We start from the raw sequence: 8959 nt of genomic DNA, 5'->3' as shown, positions 1-8959 counted from the left end.
TGATTTCTAATGAACATGCATTAGATGTGAACTGTTTGTGAGTGGATTGTTCATAAAATGCATGGGAAACACATCACTACATCTCTGATACAGATTCACTCACATTTGTTGTGATTTCTTGTACTGCATTGAAAGTAGAAAATATGCATGATTTAATTGACTGATTTTGAAAATCAACATGCTGATTCTATAAATACTTACTTAACCATCATGCATTGGCATTCTCATTTGCTAGTAAGAGCCAAACCTACAATTCACCATGCCTAGAAGATCATGAACAACCCCCTCAAATGATGAAAGCTCTACCCCACCTACTCCATCTCTCCAAATGCCATGAATCAAGGAAGGCTTGAGATATGGTTTGAAGGCCATGAAGACAAAATTCAAACATTCTTGATTGAGATCAATAGGAAGCAAATTATCCTTCGTAAGGTGATTCTTATGTCATGGCTAAGGGCATAAAACTTTGGAAACCTTGAGCAACATCTAAAAGCTTAAAAATTGAAGACTTTTCTTGAGCTTTCGGGCAAGGTGTATCCGGATTTGGTGAAGGTGTTCTATGCTAACCTCAAGTTTAGCAATGACATTCTCAAAACAAGTGTCAAAAGTGTGGAGATGGAAATCACTGGGCAAACATGGAAGGATGTGGCTGGCCTAAGGCAAAGAGGTGTGAAGTTTGCAAAGGTGAAACTAGTGCAGTGGATGAATTCAACAAAGTGCAATACTTCAACCAATGTGTGAGAAATCAAGGTGAGAAAACTAGAAATTTCCATATGGGAAGGCTTTGTGTGGAGGAAAGGTTGTTAGCCATGGTGGTGACCAAGATCATCATGCCTAGGGGGAGCAATCATGCTACCTTGAATGAAGGTGATCTTGTGGTGATGTATTGTATTCAAATTGGTGTGACGGTGGACTGGACATACACAATTCGTGACCACATGATGAAGGCAAAAAGGCTCATGGATTTCAAGCTTCCTTATGTGAAGCTCATCTCCAAGTTCATTGAGCATTTTGGTGTGGATGTGGAAGGAGAACTTGAAGAGTCTATTGGACTTCTAAATCATGTTTCTACAATGGATATGCACAAGATGGAATTCACCAAGATAGGCACCACTTGGCTTGTTCAAGGAGATCAAGGTGCAAATATTGAAGTTGGAGCAAATGATCATGAAGCAGGAACAAGTGGAGGAAACCAAGAGGAAGATGAACCATAACCTATGGCAATTGAGCTGTACAACCCTCTTAAGAATACTGGACCTGCATACTCCCAATTTGAGAGAATGGTTCTCAACTAGCTTCAAGACCTCAACATGGCACAAAATGTACATCATGCATATTGCACAACAAGGTTCCAAGACTTGGATGACCAGCTGCATAATGTTCATGACCTCCTCTCCAATGTCTACAATAGAGACAACCCTAGGAATGAGTAAAGGGAATGACTCATAGGTCATGCATTGCATTTTCGTGTTACATTTTGTGTGTCTGTCTGTATGTTCTAGTTTTTTAATCGACTATTTTCTCATTTCAGTCGTCTGATTATATCAGTTTTCAGCTTTATGATGTATCTGTTATTTCTGTTTTTGTTCTGATGTGCTTGTATTTGTATCAGTTGCCCTGATACACCCCTATGTTATTGTTTTAATGAAAATTTTCATCTTTCCAAATTGAGTTATGCATTTACTTTCATTTAATGAATCCAAAGGGGGAGAAAAATGAGTTAAAATGAGTAAATTTGTGTTAAAATTAGAAAACCTGAAATAAATCTGCTGGAATCATATAATACTGCAAACTTAATCTAAAATTTGAAGTTAAATCATATTATTAGTGATAGGGGGAGCATATGCATATGTGATATGTATGTATGCTTGTGTGCTTTTGCTTGGTTGTATATTTGGAATATTACACTAACACAAAAAAGCCTTTTAACGTCCGACATTTTCGACCTTTGACGTCTGCCCAAACACCGACGTCGTATCGGGTGACGTCAAAATAACGTCGGAAAAATAGCAGACGTCACTTGACGTCGGTCTTTTAGGAGTCCGACGTTATCCAACGTCGGGGCTAGTAACACAGACGTCAATTTTCGCGCTAAAATGAGGGAAAAATCTGAGCAGTTTAACGTCTGTCAGAGCCCGTCAGACGTTAAATAACGTCGGCCCTGGTACGGATAGACGTTAAATAACGTCTGTCAGGGCACACCAGACGTCAAACTGCTCCATTTTTTTAAAAAAAATTTGACTGTTTTTGCAACATCCATACACCTGAAAATCAGAAAATTCCCAGAACAATTTCATAATACTTTCAGCACAATTCTGGAGTTACATTTATATATAATAGAACTTAAGTTTCAACATATATTCTAAACTAATATAAATAACAACAAACTAAAAATTTCAACATGAAATTCTTGTACAATAAAGTTTTTAAAAGGAGTTCTAATTCATGTGGTATCAACTCCATCTCTCCAATAGATATGCCGCCCATTCCTGTCTTAGTGTGTGGATAATGTCATTTGGCAGAGGTGATGGATTCTTGAATCGCTGAAAAAGTAATACAATTTCATTATGTATGAATATCATTCTTTAAAGTTTGATATGATTTATAATATGTGAAAGATATATATAATTACCTCTATCCATTCATCTTTAACTGCAGCTCGAATGATTGTTCTTATCCAAGACATGACATAATATCCACATTCCCATGAATCTTCTTGCTTATTACACTGAACATTACAAATAAAATAAACACATCAAAGTCATAAGTTGACATACAGAAATTAATAACTTTAAAATGAATGAGTTCTAACCTTTGGATATATGACTTTAAGTTGTTGGCCTCTAGGCTTACCCACAATTCTAATGAAATTTTGAAAGCATAAAACAGATGTAAGTTTTTATAACTAAGTAGATACATAAGTTAGGATTGAAAAAAAAAAATACTTACTCTTGTAACATGTTTTTAAAAGCTGGTGGAATCTTCCTATGGCATGAACAAAACCATACAACTAGGCATTGTCTTGGAATGATGAGACAAAGTTGCCAATGATACCTACCATCAATCACAAGTACTTAGCCAAAATAATTAATAATACTTCACAAAATATTATTAGCAAAAACACTTACGAATCAATGTATGGTGCAAAGTAGATCTCTCTATTTGACTCAACCATCCATGTTTGCAAATAAAGTTTGATTTGGTCAGGTGAGTTTCCCGAAGGTTGAATTGTTTGAGGTTCAATGAATCCATAGACGGAAGATCGACCTTGGTCCACAATGACTTTGTCCATGTACCTACAAGAAGACAGTTAGGTATAAGATTAAAAGGTACCAATTTCTTGCTTTAAATATGAAATACAATAAAAAAAATCTTACATGCACCATAGTTGTATGACTGAAATATTTAACATCTTGTCTCCTGTAATGATCTCTAGTGCATCATTCAGGTTTATGTACAATGGGACATGACAATGGAGGCCAAATACTCTTAACTCCCACTCTAGCTCTACCGGTCCTCTTTTCAACTTGTGTAATTTCAGAAGCAGCTTTCCTAGAGGATCATCTTCTGCTTCTGCCATTTCATCATCTTCACGTATAACACGTGGACGTCGGACCGGCTGTTTTTCAGGACGAGTGGACTGAAATAAAGATTTAGAAATGTTTGACGTTAAAAGTTTTATAAATTGTAAAATTGAACTACTAAAAACATGATGTCATAATACCTTTGGTGGGCTAAAGTATGGCATGATCAATGCTTTAGGCCAAGCAATAAATGTGCCTAAAGCTTCCCCAACAAATTGGATTTCTGAAGTTGGCACAGACACTTGGGCATGGGGATCTTGAACTTCATCAATCATCACACGCGCATGATGGGGCAATAGAGGAACACCATGGATAGTCTCCCCACCCTGAAGTTGTCATCCTATGGCCACTACGCGCGGGGGGTCTTCATCAACCAATAGCTCATACTGACTTATGTAGTCAGTATGATCTACACCAGAGCATGAGCCTTTTGTACTCACACGTTGTCCTGTTGGAGCTTGAGTGGGTAATTCCATGTTCTGTTGCTGCATGGACTGAAGCTTTTCTTCAAGTGTTCTTTGTATTTGTTGTTGCTGTTGAAGTTGTTCCATAAAACGTTGCTCCATAATTTCCATGCGTTGGTTGAATCTTTCCTCCATTTGTTGCTCCATCTTCCTCAAGGCCTCTTGACTCAACGATTCATTACTTCTTTGTGGAGGACCAAAGTAATCTCGAAAACCAATGGCACCTCCAACACCACGCACACGTCCTGGGTGCTCTGGCCTTCCAATTGCCGTTGTGAGTATATCGTCCCGACCATGGCCAACAAACGAACCCTGAGTCTCTTGCTCAATTAATTCATCCTACACCACAAAAGAAAGTTTAATCAAAAGGAGAAACTTATGAACTATGATAGTCAAATAAGGTTTGTACTTACTATTTTTTGAGATATGATTTGAGCTGATTGTGATGTCATTTGCCAATCAGACTTAGTCCGAGCAGCCTTCCACATCTCGTACCTAGGAATTGCATCCACTAGGTCAGGGGACTCAAGTCCCAGAGACTGTGCACGCGACTTTTTCAATTTTTTCTCCAATAATGCATAACCACCTCGAGAGAGTACATGTGGTGTATCATTAAGCCTTTGTCTTTGTTGGGCTGTTGTCCTTTTTTTCCTGTCACACATAACATTATTTAATAGTTTGAATACAGAAATGTATGACTAGTGTCACTATAAACAAATTTAACAAACAAACCTGCCAGTCTCCAGACTCTCTACATGCACGAAATTGCATCCACTCCTCCTCTGAGATTTTGTACTTCTCACAAGGAGTGTCATGTTGTCTATCTCCAAACACATATAAACGTGTGAGCCTTGCCTTGAAGTCCCTCCATCTGGTGGCTATGTGAGATAAGAATTTCTTTCTAATTCGCTCAGTGTTCGGAGTAATCTCAAATTTGTGCTGTTTAAAACATAAAATATGTTATGTTAACAATAACATAAAAAAAAATACTATAGTTGGTTTAAGTAAACATACCACAAGATCTTGCCATAGGGGGTTCTCCCATATGTGACAATATTATTAAATAAACACCTATCAAGAAATTGTGTTCTCCCATATGCCTTCATTGTGATCACTTCGAATAGCATGGATGTCATCAGTTACATCATCAACTTTGTCTTGAATGGTTCTTGATGAGAAAGACGTTGTCTCAAGTATGTCTAGACAATCTTCATCATCATTTACGTGCATGTTTCTTCCTTCTAATACAACTGACAATTTCTGATTGGCTGGATCAGTGACATAAAAAATTTGTCTTGCTTGACTAGCCATAATAAATGGTTCATTTGTATCACTCATCTTGTTAAGATCCACCAAAGTAAAGCCAAAGTCATCTGTGCTAACACCCGAATTACTATCAACCCATTTACACTTGAAAACTGGCACTCTAAAAGTCACATAATCAACTTCCCATATTTCGTGTATTATTCCAAAGTAACTCATGGATGCTGTAATTGGATTCTTGTCCTTAGAACTGGCAAAATGTACAGATTCAGCTTGAAGTGTAACCCCACTATTTTGAACTCTACTTTTGTTATCTTCCATCTTTGAATAAAAACAATGATTGTTTATGTAGTACCCGCCATATGTAATGACATCATTGTTCGGTCCACGAGCTAGCCTCAATAGAGTTTCAGAAACATTTGGAGTCGCGTAAACCTTTTTCTTAAACCATGATAAGAATGTTTTGTTATGTTCATTAAGTGCCCATTTTTCACTCATTCGTGGATGTGCTGATTTCGTTTCATCAATGTGTTGCGTTATGTAAGGAATGACCTCTACAGTGTTGTTTAAGATGTACAAATGGGCTTGATCAACTAATTTTCTACTAACACTTTGAATCTTCACTCCACGCACACCCTTACCTTCACATTTACCTTCATGTCTAGTCTTAGGAACTCCAATTGGTTCACAACTTGGCATATAACTTGAGCAGAATTCAATGGCTTCTTCTGCAATGTACCGCTCTATAATAGAAGCTTCTGGTCGATACTGATTCTTGACATATCCCTTTAAGATCTTCATGTATCTTTCCACTGGGTACATCCATCTCAAGAAAACTGGCCCACATAATCGAATTTCCCTCACAAGATGAACTATCAAATGAACCATGATATCGAAAAATGAAGGTGGAAAATACATTTCCAATTGACACAATAGTCTAATGGCCTCATTTTCCAAATCGTCTAACACTCGAGGGTCAATAACTTTCTTGCATATGGCATTGAAGAACATACACAAACGTGTTAGAATACCTCTGACAGAAGTAGGTAAGATGGCTCGAAAAGCTACTGATAAAAGTTGTTGCATCAACACATGACAATCGTGAGACTTTAAACCGACTAACTTTAAATCTTGCATAGAAACAAGGCTACTAATATTTGAAGAGTAACCTTGGGGAACCTTCACACTTCTTAAACACTCACAAAAAATTTGCTTCTCTTTTCTAGAAAGAGTGTGACAAGTTGGAGGCAGGTAGGTTCGTCTTCCAATTGATTGTGCATGTAACTCAGAACGGATGCCCATTTCAGCCAAATCTTGTCGTGCTTTAACTCCATCTTTAGTCTTTCCTTTTACATTTAGTAAAGTCCCGATGACGCTATCACATACATTTTTTTCAACGTGCATCACGTCTATACAATGTCGTACATCAAGTTTACACCAATATGGAAGATTAAAGAAGATTGATCGTTTCTTCCAAATGCTTTTTTCCGTGGTCTTTTTCTTTGGATGTTTCCCAAACACAATGTCAATGTTTTCCACTTGGTTGTATATTTCTTCACCATTGCGGGGTCTCGCTACAACTTCATCCTCAGGACTTCCATTAAATGCTTTTTTCATTCTACGATAAGGATGATTTCGAGGAAGAAACTTTTGATGTCTTGTATACACAGTTTTCTGACCGTGCTTCAATTGAATATAACTCGTGTTTTTTTCACAAATGGGACATGCAAAATGACCTTTAACATTGTAACCGCTCAAGTTTCCATATGCTGGAAAATCATTTATGGTGCAAAACAACATTGCACGCAAACAAAACAATTCTTCAGAATATGAATCATACACATCGACACCTTCTTCCCATAATAGTTTCAAATCATCGATCAACGGCTTTAGGTACACATCAATGTCATTTCCAGGTTGTCTAGGACCCGATATCATCATAGACAACATCATATATTTCCTCTTCATGCACAACAAAGGAGATAAATTGTAAATCATCAGCAAAACTGGCCATGAACTATGTTTGCTACTTAAGTTCCCATAAGGATTCATACCATCTGTAGCAAGTCCAAGTCTTAAGTTTCTTGGCTCAGCACAAAATTCTGGAAATGTTTCATCAATCTTCTTCCATTGTGGAGAATCAGCTGGGTGTCGAAGAAGATTATCACACTTTCTTCCATCAACGTGCCATTTCAGGTTTTTTGCATCTTCTTTAATGGAAAATAGTCGTTTGAATCTAGGAATTATAGGAAGGTACCACATCACCTTAGCAGGTGGACCATCTTTGTCTTCATCGCCACTATTTCCATCAATTTTCTTTTTAAACCGCGATAAACCACATGTTGGACACGCCTTCAGTGAAGCAAACTCGTCTCTGTATAAAACACAATCATTTGGGCATGCATGTATCTTTTGCTATTCCAAACCCATTGGACATAAAACTTTCTTCGCTTCATAATTACGGATAGGTAACGTGTTATTTTCTGGAAGCATCTCCTTTAACAACTCCAACAATTCTGTGAAACTTGTATCCGTCCATCCATGCCTTGCTTTTAAACTGAATAATTTCAAAGTTGCTGACAGTCGCGTAAAGTTAGTGCATCCTGGGTACAATTGTTCCTCTGAATCGGACTTAAGAGAATCATATAAATGAACTTTTCCAAAATTCTCCTCCCCAACATCACGTACCATATCTTCTAAATGATCATTCATCCAGTCGTCTACATAATCTGTTCCTCGTGACGTTGTAGGCTTGTCTAATACTTCTCCATGCCAAGTCCAAAGTGTATAATTTCTCATTATACCAAAGATGAATAGATGATCACGCATTGTTCCTAAGTCATGACGTATTTGATTAAGACAACGAACACAAGGACAAAAATATGTCCCGTTACTTGAGATTGCGTGTTCTTGAACAAATTGCAAAAACTCAAAAACCCCCTTTTCATACTCTTCACTTATGCGACGCTCATTCATCCAACTTCGATCCATACTATGTTCGTAAAAAACTCAATCAATCTCAAACTTTTAACTCTCACAAAGTGAGGCCCTACCCATTCGAAAAAATTATTTTTCATAATTTGCTAACACATGTACAAAGAAGTCAAACATCATAAATTTCACAAAATTTCGACAGCATTTCGCATTGGTCTCTGAAGTACACGAAATGAAAGTGATTAATCATGATCACAATCAAGTATGCATCCAGAGAACAACACAAATTAGCCTCAATCGAAATTTTATGAAATTTATGCGTAAACCTCAATGTACACATTGTAGCAAATTATGAAAAATAATTTTTTCAAACTGTCCAATCGGACAATTCAAGATTTAATACAAACGATTAAAAATTTAATCATTTGTATTAAATCTCAAACGGGAACTAAGTTTCGCTCACTATAAGTATAATAAATCTACATATATAAAATGCAATGAGAATTATTTAAAATGCATATATCTAATAATAAATATAATTTTATTTACTAATTTTACAAATATTATTATAAAATTTTAAATAAAATAAAAAAATAGGCCAAAAAAATTAACAAAAAAATAGTCTAAGACTAAAACTATAATGACATTTATAAATTAATACAAGTAATTCTATACATACAATGAACAAATATATACATACAATGAAAAACTAAC

At 36.5% G+C, this 8959-nt stretch overlaps 2 protein-coding genes across 3 annotated transcripts; both read right to left on the bottom strand.

The window, feature by feature from the left end:
* Positions 1 to 2453: 2453 nt before the first annotated feature.
* On the bottom strand, positions 2454 to 3631 carry LOC146886825 (uncharacterized). The gene is made up of 6 exons (XM_085672766.1): positions 3378 to 3631; positions 3129 to 3296; positions 2950 to 3054; positions 2813 to 2861; positions 2633 to 2728; positions 2454 to 2543 (listed from the first exon to the last, which is right to left on the bottom strand). Exons 1-6 carry the CDS (start codon positions 3578 to 3580, stop codon positions 2454 to 2456), a joined length of 711 nt encoding a protein of 236 aa, XP_085528892.1. The 5' UTR covers positions 3581 to 3631.
* A 1491-nt stretch (positions 3632 to 5122) lies between these two features.
* On the bottom strand, positions 5123 to 8302 carry LOC146886824 (uncharacterized). 2 transcript variants are annotated; one of them, XM_085672765.1, is made up of 2 exons: positions 7831 to 8302; positions 5123 to 7416 (listed from the first exon to the last, which is right to left on the bottom strand). In XM_085672765.1, exons 1-2 carry the CDS (start codon positions 8300 to 8302, stop codon positions 5123 to 5125), a joined length of 2766 nt encoding a protein of 921 aa, XP_085528891.1. The 2 variants fall into 2 exon arrangements, with proteins under 2 accessions (XP_085528891.1, XP_085528890.1); XM_085672764.1 differs by having other exon boundaries at positions 5123 to 7581; positions 7903 to 8302.
* Between the last annotated feature and the right edge of the window lie 657 nt (positions 8303 to 8959).

Source organism: Vigna unguiculata, chromosome 4 (assembly GCF_037176805.1).
Source record: "Vigna unguiculata cultivar grain cowpea cultivar isolate G323 ecotype 2 chromosome 4, ASM3717680v1, whole genome shotgun sequence".
Taxonomy (NCBI): domain Eukaryota; kingdom Viridiplantae; phylum Streptophyta; class Magnoliopsida; order Fabales; family Fabaceae; genus Vigna; species Vigna unguiculata.
Note: the sequence above shows the minus strand (reverse complement) of the source record. Positions and strands in the feature narration are given on the sequence as shown.

What these genes read in the sequence shown, in the direction of transcription:
- LOC146886825 (XM_085672766.1), bottom strand. Translation starts at nt 3,580, where the DNA reads ATGGCAGAAGCAGAAGATGATCCTCTAGGAAAGCTGCTTCTGAAATTA. An exon ending in TTTGCACCATACATTGATTC is followed by an intron (nt 3,055 to 3,128) that starts GTAAGTGTTTTT and finishes GATTGATGGTAG; the next exon opens with GTATCATTGGCAACTTTGTC. An exon ending in TTAAAGTCATATATCCAAAG is followed by an intron (nt 2,729 to 2,812) that starts GTTAGAACTCAT and finishes TGTAATGTTCAG; the next exon opens with TGTAATAAGCAAGAAGATTC.
- LOC146886824 (XM_085672764.1), bottom strand. Translation starts at nt 8,302, where the DNA reads ATGGATCGAAGTTGGATGAATGAGCGTCGCATAAGTGAAGAGTATGAA. An exon ending in GTACCCAGGATGCACTAACT is followed by an intron (nt 7,582 to 7,902) that starts TTACGCGACTGT and finishes ATGGTCCACCTG; the next exon opens with CTAAGGTGATGTGGTACCTT.